The sequence below is a fragment of the Phascolarctos cinereus genome, unplaced genomic scaffold (genome assembly GCF_003287225.1).
Source record: "Phascolarctos cinereus isolate Bilbo 61053 unplaced genomic scaffold, phaCin_HiC Scaffold_1;HRSCAF=81, whole genome shotgun sequence".
Lineage (NCBI taxonomy): Eukaryota > Metazoa > Chordata > Mammalia > Diprotodontia > Phascolarctidae > Phascolarctos > Phascolarctos cinereus.
Genome location: NW_027555514.1, coordinates 24,005,093 through 24,019,829, shown reverse-complemented (window position 1 = coordinate 24,019,829; position 14,737 = coordinate 24,005,093). Strand labels below are relative to the sequence as shown.

The following is a 14,737-nucleotide window of genomic DNA, read 5'->3' as shown; positions in this document are numbered from 1 at the left end:
CTGCGCCACCTAGCTGCCCCTGGAAACTTTTATAGTTGAGGGGAACATGGATGATCTGGGCAAGTTACGTGACTTATCCAGGGTCACAAAGAAGGAAAGCGTCTGAGGGGAGATTTGAATCAAGAGCCAGGGCTCTTTCCACTGTGGGTTGTGGGCGCTGGGGTGGCACAGAAACTGTCTGTGATTTATTTTCAGTCTTACCTGCCCTTTCCCACAGCCCATGGGGTTTGGCACACACCTGCTGCCCACCCCGTGGTGCTCTATGCGAAGCCTTTATTCATGTAGTCCATCCTAACGCCTCTACCCTTCTCAATGGCTCTGTCTTGTGTATTCCCTTGGCAGAAGTCAAAGAGTATGAGCCGCCATTTGGTTCCAAAGTGAGAGAGCATCCCTGTGTCGAGAGCATGAAGGACAACGTGCTGAGAGACCGAGGACGGCCCGAGATCCCCAACACGTGGCTCAGCCACCGAGTGAGTACTGGCCAAGCCTGGCAGACATTCGCCCTGGGGTTGGCGGTAAGAGGAAGGAGATTCTGGGCTGTTTTACAAGGACTCCAGTGCATGGCCGCACCCTGCTCAACGTTCTTGTTGTTTTTAAGAGAAGATCCTATTCCTATAAATGTCAGGCCCAGGCCAGCAGGTGCTTTCTAAATAGGGCATTCAGTAAAGAAGGATTTAGGAGGAGATGTCATTTTTTCCAAACTGTTGTGTCCCACTCCAGCTGCACTTTGAACATGGTGATGGCTGTAGCTGCCCCCCAGTTCTGGTGTATTACATATGGCATTTATATTTCATTTCTCTCTCATTCCCGGTCCCTGAACAGAAAGCTGGGAAGAGATGTGATTTTTTTACCTGCTTTTTTACATGTTACTTAGGCTGAGATATGACTTAAGAGGTGTGTGTGTGTGTGTGTGTGTGTGTGTGTGTGTGTGTGTGTGACAGAGAGGGAGAGGGAGATGGGTGTAATGGTGGGAGGAAGGGTTGTGGATACAGAATAGGGAGAGAAATGTCTGATTATACAAGAAAAGACAGGAAAAGAAATTACTTAGAAGTAGAGGGAAGCAATGAAGAAAAGAGCAATGAAAGTGGGTAGATCAGAGAAATTCCTGGTCAGGAAATCCTGTGGCATCTTCAATGGATGTTTCCCAAGCACTTCTCAAAGCCCGTAGACTTAGTTAAGCCGACCAGTATTTGTGCCTACTGTGTGCCGGCTGCCATGTTTAGCGGCAGAGGAAAAAACAAAAAAGACAGGTGAAAAATAGCCCCAGTCCTCAAGGGACTCATTGATCCCAAGAAGTTCACGTTGTAATTGGGAAGGTGACATGCAAACAGCCTTGTGCATACAAGATAAACACAGGAGATATTGAAGGGGGGGGGGTCTCAGAGAGAAGGACAGGAACAGTTAGGGGGAATAAGAGCAGGCAGTGAGGATTTGAGATGAGCTGTGAAATTCGCCTAGACAACACGCACATGCACACATTTCACAGATGAGGAAACTGAGGATTGGGGAGATGGAGTAACTTTGCTAAGGTCACCTGGGAAGTAAGTGGCCAAGCTGCAGAGGATTCAAGCCTACCTTCTTTGACTCTGAATTCATCCCTCTCTCCATGTCACTGCAGTGTTCCATGAGCCAATGAAATGGGAAGAGGGACGGAGAACCCAGAAGGACACGAACAGTCATGTCAAACATCTCTAGCAATGATTCTAAAGAGCTGGCATGGGAGGCGTTATCAGGTGTGTGTGTGTGTGTGTGTGTGTGTGTATGTGTGTGTGTGTATGTGTGTGTGTGAGAGAGAGAGACAGACAGACAGACAGACTGAAAACAGTGGTGATTTTTGTGATGTCCACAGAGAAGCACCCTCGATGTAAGGCACATGCAGTGAATAGCCTTGTCTAACCTTTAGGATGACTGTAAAATTTTTCTTGCATCCATTGAAAGTTATAGCCAAGTCTAAGGTTTCTGTCAGGGCAGAAGAAATGAAAACAGTCAGTACAACCCAGGGAGACAGATGGAGCAGGAAGATGCCGGTCTGTGCCAGCGCTGGAATCCAGTCCCTCTGATCAAGGCCGGGCCAGCCCAGTGGAGTTCCAGGCCCGGCCTTGGTCCGAAGTGCTTCCCCTGGTGGTTGAGGCCAAGATAACCTTTGCTCCCAGGAATGCAGGCCTGTTTTGTGTATGCTTGGAGCCAGCCAGGGTTCTCTCTCAGCCGCATTTTCCTTCCCCTCCCCTCCAGTAGGTTTGGTGTAATGAAGCCATTATTCATGGTGATAAAATTCTGGAATGAATTTACATAATACATTTTTCCTGTTAATGAGATTTGTCGCACTATTGATTTCAAGTTAATGCTTAATATTTAATTTAATTTACTGCCTGTAATCACAGCGGCAGAACAAAATAAATGTTGCTTGTGTACAAACAATAGCATTCCACTATTAAAGGCACTATCCGTCAATACCACCAATTAGGCAAATGATGCAATTAATTCAGCTTCATGAAATCATGGAGTGGGGGAGGAAGACTTTGAGATTTGCTAGAAATAGAGTTGTGGGAGCAGCTCTTGAAAATCCAGGCTCCCATAGCACTGTTCATGATTTATCTGTAGACCTGGAACCAGACCAGGAGGAAGGTCACTTGAGAGCATTGTCATCCCCGTGTTTGTAGGGGCACACTGTTTCTATTGGCTGGCTCGGGAAATACTCAACGATGTCAAAACCTGGGGGCAGTTAAGTTGGGCTTCTTGGAGCCAGGTTTCTGGGGTATTGAGAGCACTCTGTACGAGGTGAGGTAAGATAGTGTAGTGAATGGATAGAGGACCTACCTGGAGGTCTGAAATTTGGGTTCAGATCTTGCCTTGGTGACCCAAGTAAATGCCTTAGAGGTCTAGGCAACTCTGAGGTTCTGAGAGAGTAAATTGAGGACTGTGCTTTAGAGCGAGGGTATCTGAGTTTCAGTCAGGACTCTACCTGTGTGACTTCAAGCCAGTCTCCTCACAGCTCTGTTTCCTCATTGCACTAGAAGCCTTCTCAGGCTATCTTGAGTCCTGCCCCTTATTCATGGCTGAGTTTTTCTGGGACTTCTGTGTGCTTCTCCCTGACTCCCCGATCTCTCCTGACCTTTCCCCTTGCAGGGCATACAGATGGTTTGTGAGACTCTGGCCGAGTGCTGGGATCACGATCCCGAAGCACGACTGACCGCTCAGTGTGTGGCCGAGCGTTTCGACGAGCTGGGCGACCTGGACCGGCTGTCGGGGAGAAGCTGTTCGGAGGAGAAAATCCCTGAGGACGGCTCTCTGAGCCCCACCAAGTAGCCTCAGGCTCAGCTCGTGGCGAGGGCAAGGACGCTGCCCGTCTACTCCGAGGGCCGAGGGCAGGAAAACGCCATCTGATAATGCCTTGGCCTGGCTTCCTGTGAAACCGAGGGGGTCCCTGCACTCCCCTGAAGCCGGGGCTCTGGAGAGGAACTCACTTTGGTGGGAACCAGCAGCAGGCGGGGAGTGGGTGACATAAAGCATTCTACGCCTTTGACATTGTCATAGGATAAGCTGTGTGAGCACTTCCTCAGGAAATGAGATTTTTTTCCCCCTTTCCTTACAATAGCCAATAACAATTGCACTTTATTAATGCCTGTATATAACTACGGAATAGCTATGTTTTATATATATATACATATATATATATATAAAAAATATATATATATATATATATCTATATCTATAGTTCTATCTACAGCCATACTCTGTAGAAACAGAGAGGAGAATGCCAAGGAGATTATCATTGTATCAGAGGAATGAGGGACGAGAGGGCCCCTCAGACATCATTAGCTCCTCGCCCCTCCCCTCCCATATAGAGGCAAATCACCACCGAGGAGTGGATTGCGGCATCCCACACCCTTGCTATTTCCCACGTTTCCCAAGAATGCCAAAGCTCACTCCTGGCCCAGAACAGCCGTTCTTAACTTTTGTTCCTTTGTGCTGTTTGGGGGTTCATATGGTTCTTTGGTGGGCTTCTGACTGACTCCTCCTGGCCCCCAAGTTTGGGATCACCTTCCTTAAAGGAACTCTCAGAGTCTCTTGCACCCATTCACCACTGGCCAGGAGCCCTTCAGCAACTGGAGCCCACTGTAATCACAGGCTAAAGAGAAATGTGGAGAGTGGCTCCCTACGTGCCCCCACAAAATCAGCCAAAGCCAGACAGACGTTTTCCATTTGCCTTACCTTATATTACATGGTTGTGATTTTCTTTATGAAGAAATTATCATGAGCGTTTTACTCCTGAGCCCTCCACCACAGCAACCCCGCCACCCCAGATCATCTGGCCAAATCTCTGCTCCCTAACCCCACCAGATGTGCACCCTGTGTCTTGAACTCCGTTATTTTAGCCTCTAGTTTTCTATGCAAAAACCAATGAATTCCATCTCTCCCCACCCCCTGAATGCACTCGGACACTTTGGCATTATGGAAAGGAGATGAAAGATGATATTGTTGTAGGCCTGCTTCCGTGGACCTTACAGGAAACATAAGCCCTGCTCTAACCCTGAACTTGCAACACGTTTTCCTCTGGTGAGTCTTGGTTTCTTCTTCCACTTTGGAGTCACTGGTATGATCCAGTGGAATCTGGATTGATTCCCGGCCCTGCCATCTATGTGTATGGCCCCTGACAAATCACTTCACCATCCAGATCTCAGTTTTTGCATCTGTAAAATTGAAAGGGTTATTATGCTATATGGCTTTCAAGGTCCCTTCTAACACAAAATCTGTGCTTTCTCCCCCACCCCATTTTCCATCCAAGATTTAAAGACGAAGACTTAAGTCCCCATTGGAGGGTAGAGATGGGATAGGAGCATCCCCAGTCTTTTTTTTTTCTGTGTTTCTTTAAGGCTTTGTGGGATCACCCACCAATTCCCAGAGGCCTTTGCTACAAGCATCATCAGTCAGCTGCCAAAGGATTGGTCCCAAGTCTTTCCAGAGCCAGCTCTATCTGTAAAGCGTTAGGGAATCTTTGTCAGCAACATCAGAGGGCCTTGCATGGCGGCCCAAAAGGAATCCTATTTGAGCTTTAAAAAAACTCAGGCAAAGAAGCTTGGTTAAAAAATGCTTTTGGAGCTCACCCCTCTCTGCCTTTGAGTGGTAAATGACTCGAGAGAAAGGAGCTACAGACAAAGTGGCCATTCTGATTTATTATTTTTTTTTTGAAGGAATGGGGAGGGGGATGTAAAGAGAAGCATAGAGGGGAAGGGCGGTACCCAGCCCAGGGCTGCGTTAGCTGGGGTGATGGAAGGGGCCGGGAACCTGGGTCGCTGCTGTCTGTCCTGAAAAAGCCATTTTCGTGTCTAGTGCCTTTGGACAGCTGGGGCCCATTGACCCCTAGTGGTCAGTGGGCAGAATCCTCAGGTATCGACTCATTCCCGGTCTTCCCCCGGCAAATAATCAACATAAACTGGAATGTAGTATAACGTTCTACTGTGGCCTGCTTGTTTGTGTTTTCTCATTCAAGGCAAAAGACGACAGAATAATGTCCTGTAGTTCCTGGAGATGCCAGCTTTTTGTTTTTCTTCAAAACTACTACACCTAAAGGGAAATCTTTATTCTTTTAAGGAACGTTTCAACTGTACATGACATATGAAATAGGAATGTGAATTATATATATATATATATATATGCTTTTTTATCAGATGTTTCAAGCACTTATTTCCACTCTCTAAGCCGTTTTTTTAAAAAATGAATCTAATGTTTATTAAGTCAAATAAAGCAATAACGCTCAGGAAAACTTAGTGTTTGGCTCCTTCGGACGGTACCAAAGTTGGTGGCCCTCATTTTATTTATGCTATGCATGTGCGTTCCACCCTCCCTCCCCCCACAGACACACACCCCTACACACACGTGCACACATGGACACACATTCACACATACACACTCACCTGTAGACTCACATACATATAGACACACATCCATGCACACACACATACTCATCTGTAGACTCACATACATATACATAGATACACATATATACATATACACACATATATGTATACATACAGATACATCCTGACACACATGCACACACACACCTATACCTATATACATACACATACATACACACACATATATATATATACATATATATACAGACACACATCACACACATGCAGACACACACACTTATCTGTAGACTCACATACACAGACACACGCCCCTATAGACGCGTGCACACACAGACACATATTCACACAGTCACCTGTAGACACACACTGAAGGTCACGGGGCCTCATCCCTCACTCTGGCCATGGGGTGCACATTCTTTCCCTCCTGACCTTTTCCTCATTTCCTTGGGAAGGCCCCCAGGCCCAGCAGCTGTCTGCGCTCACCAGGGGTGAGGCCTCCAAAGCCCTCATGGTCTGCCACTCTGCCCAGTTCAATCCAGAGATTGTTCTGAAGGCCTCAGCTTCAGAGGATCCTAGATATGACAAGGGACCGTCTAATTTAAACCCCCGTAAGGAAACCCAGGCAGAGAAAGTGGCTGTGTGACTTGCATGGGATCACAAGGACAGTGAGTGTCTGAGATAGGGTCTGGAAGTCCAGCCTCCCATGAAAGGGATGTGAGATGGTTCCTTGAAGCTCAGAATCTATGGTTTTACAATCCTGTTATGTGCCCACTATTTGCAAGGAATTTTGCCAGCCCCTTGGATTAAGTACCAGACCTGGCATTGCTTTCATTGGTGTCAAGAACTCCCAGATGAGGTGATTCCTACCGTCAAGGCAGGTGGTTCCTCCTCTGCAGTTCAGTGCCCAGAGCACTGAGGTCAAATGCCCTGCCCAGTGGTGGACAGCCAGGGTGTGTCAGGGAGGACACAGCTCCGAGGAAGGACCTCTGCCACTCCAGGGTGACCTGCAGATATAATCAATCCATCAATAAACAGTTAGTAAGCCCTGGGGATACAGAAAGAAGCAGAAGACAGTCCCTGCCTCAAGAAGCTTACAAGGAGAGAGAGAGCATGCAAACAAGCATGGACAATGCCAGCCATAAGCAGGTTAAATAAATAAATAATTAATTAACAGAGGAAAGGCGCTGGGATTAATAGGGGTTGGGAAAAGGGTCCTGTAGAATTTTAATTGGGAATTAAAAGGAAGCCAGGGAGGCCAGCAATCAGTAAAGGAAGGAGGACATTTCAGGCACGGGGAAGAGTCAAAAACAGGCTACAAATGGAAAACACTGCACTCAAGGAGGCCACTGGTGAGGGTGGGGGGTGAATGGGGAAGGAGTAAGATGTGTTACGAATTCCAAAGTGTGTGGTTTATTTAAAGAGAATAAGCATTTATACTATATTTATACTATACCTACTATGCACTCTGTAAACTTACCTCATTTGATCCTCACAACCCAAGCTGATGGATGCTATTATTATTATCATCCCCATTTTGCAGATGAAGAAACTGAGGCAGACAGGTCAAATGCCTTATCCTATATTGTCTGAGGCCACATGTGAATTCTGGTGTTCTGACTGCAGGCCTGGTGCTCTGTGCACTCAAGATGTCATTAAAGAAATCTGCCTTTAAATGAATTGAGCTGGTCATTGAGTGAGAGATAATGACTGGGAGATGATGGCATGGTCTCCACCGGTACTTTCAGCAATGTCAGGAGAAATCGAGGAAGGTCTCTAGCCCAATGTGTAGACCCCCTGTGGCAAAGCTAGGGTAGGGACAAGGGTGTCCCTAGTGGAACAGAACATGATTGTGATCAGTCTGTGTCTTTGGAGGGAATATCTCTCATCAGTGAGATACAGAATCAAGTCTGCACTTACTAGAGGTCTATTTGGGTATTAGATTGATCGGCTGTACGTGGACAATCACTCCTCCTGGAGGCCTTCCTGGGATCATGCCTTATTTTGCCACTTCTTACTTGTGTCACCTACCTGTTTGAGCCTCAGTTTCTTCTGTAAAATGAAGGGGTTGGACTTAGAGGCCAGTGAGGTCCCTCTCGGTTGTAAATCTGCAAGCCAAGTTCCCAGCTCTCCCTTGGATTCTGATTCCAGGTGATGGCTTAGTGTGAGTATGCCACCCGAGTTCCTGCCAAAGACATTCATTCGGAATGGAAGCTGAGGTCTCTTGACCCATATGCTCTGCTAGGGGTGCCCAGCTCAGGCTTCTGGAAGGTCACGAGCCTTTGGCTTAGCTGGCTGGAGCGCCTGTGACCTTGGATGGAGGTGTCGGATGGCCTCTCCCGACGGCCAGTGGATACCTTCTGCCAAGTAGGCATTGCCTCTTTGCTCCTGGCATCATCATCTTGCACCAGAACAGGGTGGTGGGTGCAAATGAGAAACTAATGAGATCAGTCTCCCGGGGAAATTGCTTCCACAAAGCTGCAGATAAGGCTTCCAAGGGGGAAAGTAATCAGTTCCTGCCTCATTCACCCGCCACAAAAGCCACCCATGTTGAGGAATGTTTGTATCTTCTCCTTGACTTGTTCCTTTTCTTTCTGAAAGGGGTGGCTTCATCACTGCTTATCACATTTCCAATTAGGCTGGGTTTGAAAAAAATTCTAATAATTCTCTGCTCTTTAGTGGTTCCTGCTCCGGGGCCTCCCTCTTCCTCTCTAAGCTCTGCAGATAAGGAGGGGATTGTGATGGGGCACATGCTATGGTTTCCATCACCTCATTCACTTTTGCTATTTAATTCTAATATGCTTCCTAATCTATAGTGCATTTTAAAATAACTCTGCTAATTGTCTTCCTGCCCTAATCAAGCCAAAATTGCACACGGTGTGAGTGGCTCACCATACATTTGGCTGATAGAAACCAGGAAGTATGTTGTTGCTGGGGCTGAAAGGGAGCTTTGCAGAACTGATAATCCAGACAAAGATGAATACTTCTGTTGTTGTCGTTGGGGGTGGGGATAGAGGTGGGGAATGGGGTGCATCCAGCCTGCAATTTCCTCAGTATATCCTGAGGGAATACTCTTTACCAGTGTAGATGGGCCACTGCGCTTTGAGCTGCAAACAGACCCGGTATTGGTCTTTGAGGAGGAGGGAAGTGAAGGACAGTGGGTGAGCAGTGTGGCATGGTGAAGAAGATGAAAGTTCGAAGCCTGGTTCCCACAGGTACTACCTGGGTGACCTTGGATAAGCCCTTTCTCTTCTCTGACCTCAGTTTCCTCATCTGTAAAACAAGGGGGTTAGACTAGATGACTTCTGACATCCTGTCCTGTAGCCAGTAATCCTGTGACAAGACAGTGAGGAGAGGGGAGGGCCAAGGACTGAGCCTTGAGTCAGGAATATTATGGGAATCCATGAAAGAAACAGAGGGGAACATGAGGTCTCAGAAGCCCAGGTTAGAGGGAAATTTATGGACAACAGACCAGGGGCTCCAAATGATTCTTTTACACTCACTCTGAGCTACTTAGGAGGTAATTAATTCATAGGATCATGGGTTCACAGACCTGGAAGGTAATCTATTCTGACGCTCTCATTTTACAGATGAGGAAACTGAGGTCCTGAGAGGTAGACACGAAGTCACATAGCTGATCAATGGCAGAATGGAGATTGGAACCCAAATCTCTTTGGCTCCATCCTTTAAAGACCAACTCAATTGCCATGCCTCTGGGAAGCCTTCCCAGATCCTCCCCATTGATAAAATCTCTCTTACCTCACATTTTATTTATAATAAAAGGGTTTATGTAGCACCTTAAGGTTTGCAAAGCCCTTTACAGATATCTTATTTGATCTTCACAACAACCCTGGGAGATATGTGCTGTTATTATTCCCATTTCACAGATAAAGAAACCGAGGCAGACAGAGGTTAAGTGTCTTGCCCAGGGTCACACGGCTATTAAGTGCCTGAAGTCGGATTTGTATTTAAGTCTTCCTGGCTGCAGCTTGGGCACTGTACCCAATGAACCCCTCCCCCCCCACCTGCACTTACCATGTCATAGTGTGTTTTGTAGTTTCTATAGTGATGTCAGTTTTTCTATTGGATTCCTGAGAGCAGGGGCCATAGCAGGATTGGAACTTGGCTTCCTGGCTGCAGGTGCTGGGTTTTATCCATTGCGCCACCCAGCTGCCTGTTTATACTCATTTACATTTATATTGTATTTTATTTATTTGTATTTATATTATATTTTATATTTGTATTGTATTTTATATACCCTACCTCGTTTGGAAAATGCCATAGTGGATCACAACAAGGGATCACTCAGCTCTGTTTTCTACACTTCAGTGGAATTTTGTGTAAGAGTAAGCATCCCTGTCATACAATGTTGTCAATCTCCAAAGCTCAGGAATGTACCAGGAAGAGCTCACTTCCTCTAGAAACCCTTTACAGGTTTGTCATCTATTGTGAAGTGGGCTGGGCCAGACAGTGGAGGCATTTTGGGCTAATCCGACTTGGCAGATCTCAGACATGCCCAGGATCTCACACAAGCAGTTTGGGGGCCCATCACAAACACCTGCAGTAAGAGGGAAAAGAATACAATTCACTGCCTGAAAACCTCTGCTGGGGTCATTCTCCTAGTAAGACAAGTTGGGAGGCTTTCCATCTGCTCTTTGGGGGAAGGATAGAGAAAAGAGGAGTTGGGGATTTCAGTTCATAGGAGGCTCTCTGGATTCACACCACTCAAGCAAGCAAGCATTGGATATTTATGAAGTTCCTACTGTGTGCTAGCCTCTGAGGATGCAAAGACAACATTTTGATGGTCACTGCCTTCTAAGTGCTTAGATTCCAACACAGAAGACAACATGCATGTTTGTAATTTTTCCTGAAATTACCTCCAGAAGGTAGACTCTCTGTCTGCTATCAAGATTTGAGAAAAAAAAAACAACTCGCATTTCTTTAGCACTACATCTGACAAAGCACATTCTCTGTAAGGCAGGAAGTACATTTAATAGATGAGGAAACAGGCTTCAGAGAGGTGATGTGACTTGCCCATGGTCACACAGCTAACTGGTGTCAGAGTCAGGATTTGAACTCATTTGAATGGTAGAACTGGAAGGTACCCTTGTTCAGTTGATTAACCCTGTCATGGCTAAAACACTTTATAAACATCTCATTTGATTCTTACAACAACCCTGTGAGTTAGGCATAATATCTCCATTTTATAGATTAGGAGACTGAGGCTCAGAGGGGTCATAGATTGGTTTTTTCATAACAAATGATATTTGTACAGAACTTTAAGGTTTGTAAAGCATTTGACATACAGTATCTCACTCAATCCTTCAACAACCCTGTGAGATAGAGACAATAGGTATCAGAGCCATAACTAGGGTGAGATGACTGGGACTTTGCCCAGGGTGTCTGACATCTAGTTAATGTGCTTACTTCTCTGCTCAATATGAGCATAAGAAAACAGACCACTCCCCAAATAACTGCAGTTTAAGTATCAACATCTGTTAAGGGGCTGAGAATTTCTATGAAGAACTTGACAAAGTTCTCTTAACTCAATTAATACACACATTAAAGCAGGTGACTTCAGTGAAAAGATGGGCGGAAGTAAAACATGAAAAACAGTTGGAGAACACGATTTGGGGATGAGAAATGAAAGAAATTCAAGAGATATCGATGGAGAAACTTTAAGCTTATGTAACAGCCACTCTGGTTCACTCCCCCAACTTGTACTGGTATTTAGAGACTGGTATTTTTGTCCCAGGAGGTGGCTGCTACTACTTCAGGGTTCTGTAGGTAACCCTGCAGGTGTCTTTCCTTCTATCGCTATAGCTCATAAGCCCCCACCTGTTTTCATTCCCTTAACAATGAGCCAGTGGACTCAATTCTCAGCAAAGGCATTTACTCAAATGGTAAAGTGAGAGCAATGATAACAAAGCAATTTTCCCAACATTCAGGGTTCACTTTCTGACAAATACACAAAAGAAGGTAAGAGTAAACAGTAGGCTAAGTTACAACGGTAGTGAGGTATACGTGTGAGGAGGACATGTGGCAAAGGTGACTCATAGCTCTTGAACTACAGCACCTCTAAGTCACTTGGTTCTCCAGAGGGTCCCTTTGAAGTTCACGGTGGGACATGGCATTGGTCCACAGATCATCTGGACCAGATTTTCAAAGGGCATGGCATCTCAGCTGGGTGGACTGATGTGCTGCAAGGCTGGCTCACGGCCGGCCATTCAGCTGTTGGGCAGGTGCCTCACTGGGTTCAGCCACTGTCAGACTGGACTGGGAAGTTGCTCTTCCATTGGGCAGCTGCTGACACACTAGTAAAATAAGCTCAGCTGTTCAGCAGTTCCCAGAATGTGAGGTCTCTGGATAGGGCAGGCCACTGGACTTGCTTTTTGGTAAGCAATTGTAGTCTTTATCACCTTCCATCTTGGCTTGGCTGGTGTTGCTGCAGTGCTCTTCTCAGCAAGAGCACTGAAGTTCATGGATTTAGAGAGTTAAAAGAGCTCTTAGAGATCATTTCATCTCATCCATTTATTTTACAGATCAGGAAACTGAGGCCCAGAGGAATGACTTGCCTAGAAGTCATACAGGTAATAAGGGGTAAAGGCAGAATTTGAACCGAGCACCTCTGAATCTAGATCCAGTGATTTCCCCACCCCATTATGAATTCTGAGGTTCCTTCAAGGTAAAAAAAAAAGTTTGGTGAATTATTTTCTCCTAAAAGTTTTAGCGTGCCGCAATACGCCTAACAAAGTCACCAGGACCGACATCAGAACTTCATTAGATCTTCCAATTCACTCAAAGCCCCACACCCATTCTGAACATCTGATTCTGATTCAGTAGCTGAGATCTGGTATGACCTTCGGCCATTTCACATTAGTTTTCTTCGTCATTATCTACAATGCAGATAAAATTCCCTGACTGGTCTCCCTCAAATTTCTCCTCTGGGCAAGAGCTAACAAGTATTATCCAGAGATCACATTTAAAGCATAAACAGAATTTAAAATAAGAAAGAACCTTAGAGATCATCATGTTCAACTCCATCATTTTACAGGTCAGTAAACTGAGGCCCAGAGAATGGTAGTGACTTGCCCAAGGTCACATCAGTAATAAAATGGCAGAGCTAAGATTTGAACCCAGGTCTGCTTACTCTAAATCCAGTGTGTCTTCTGCACCAATAATACTTTATTGGGGGCAGCTAGGTGGCACAGTGGGTAGAGCTCTGGCCTTGGAGTCAGGAGGACATGAGTTCAAAACCTGACCTCAAACACTTGACACTTCCTAGCTGTGTGACCCTGGGCAAGTCACTTAATCCCCATTTGCCTCACCAAGAGGCCAAAAAAAAAAAAAAGAAGAAAACCAATACTTTATTACTAGCTATATCTTTCAAGTTTTTAACCAGAGGTTAACTCTGATTTTTAACCAATAAAAAAGTATGTACAGAAACACAGAAGATGAGGTTATATTTCTTATGGTGAAACATTTTTATAGCAGGGTTTTCTTTTGTGTTGACAAAAAATTTAAAGTGGGGCGGGATGGGAGCCCATCAATTTGGGGAATGGTTGATCAAGTTTAGGTATATGTTTGTTATTGTTCAGTTGTTTTCAGTCATGTCTGACTCTTTGTGACCCCATTTGGAGTTTTCTTGGCAAAGATAGTAGAGTGGTTGCCACTTCCTTCTCCAGCTCACTTCACAGATGAGGAAACTGAGGCAAGCAGGGCTAAATGACTTGCCCAGGGTCACACAGCTAGGAAGTGTCTGATGCTGGATTTGGAATCAGGTAGATGTGTCTTACTGACTACAGCCCGGCACTCCTATCCACTGCACCATCTAGCTGCCCCTAAGGTATATGAATATGATGAAATATCATTGTGCTATGCGGAATGATGAAGGGGATAGTTTCAGTCCTCTGTGGGCTCCACTCGTGACTTACTGAGCCCTCTCACCATGTGGCAGCAGCCTCTTCACTCATCAAGTTGACTCTGCCCCTGGAGCCCCTTCCCTTTTTTTTCTCAGTGAGAGGGGAGGTGTAGCAGGAGCAGAAGGTGAATTTTCATTGGCTGAAAAAAATAAAATTGAATTTTAAAAAATGCCATATTTATCATGGCAGGCAGTTGTAGCGGCATGAGGAGAAGGAGCACAGTCTGTTGGAACTTTCTGATGTTCCGGTGGGTCTGTGATCTGCTCCACGTGGATTGGCCCTACAGAAGCCAGGCAATTCATGCCTACCATTCTGTGTATCCCTCACTCACACCCTCCCGTAAATTAGCAGCGGAGAGCTTCTCCCATTATGCCGAGTTAGGGAATTAGGAGCCCCAGGTCCTCTCACTCCTTTGACCCCAAAAGCTAATCCATCCTCACCTGGTGGAGTGAGTATTGCTGTTTGTTCTTCAAGCTCAAAGAGGACCAAAATGGCATCATGACGTTGGGATCGATGGGCAGTGGGTCCAGCTATGGCTGATCATATAACACGAGCTTGGAAGGGTCTACCACAGGCTGGGCACAAACACTCAGTATCACGTGGTATTACAATGTTACTCACGGTATTATATACGTAGCATAATCTTATTGTGCATTATTGTTCCTGTAGAGCTAATATTCTTAGGATGAAATTAACACTAAACCTTGGGGCTGAGAAAGTCCCATACCATTGTAAGATGCCAAGAGACATTGAACTTCTAACAAACAGTATGGACTTGGAAGGGTCCAACAGCACAGTTTAGAACGGGGACCCCTTTAGTTCCATTGATCTAGGAGAGAATTTCTTTTCTTGGCTTTGTCTTTGGGCAACCTTTTCATTCTCATGATTCGGTTCTCGCGGTGCAAATTTCCCTGTTTTGCTTTTGAAGTAAATTTTGGT

At 45.6% G+C, this 14,737-nt stretch overlaps 1 protein-coding gene across 1 annotated transcript in view; it reads left to right on the top strand.

Annotated features, from left to right (window-relative positions):
* Positions 1-5,764, top strand: part of TGFBR2 (transforming growth factor beta receptor 2) — a 92,141-nt gene extending 86,377 nt beyond the window's left edge. Inside the window, exons 6-7 of the mRNA XM_020993186.2 lie at positions 343-470; positions 3,127-5,764. Coding sequence (XP_020848845.1) covers positions 343-470; positions 3,127-3,306 — 308 coding nt within the window. The 3' untranslated portion in view covers positions 3,307-5,764. The remainder of the gene's footprint in view (positions 1-342; positions 471-3,126) is intronic.
* Positions 5,765-14,737: the final 8,973 nt, after the last annotated feature.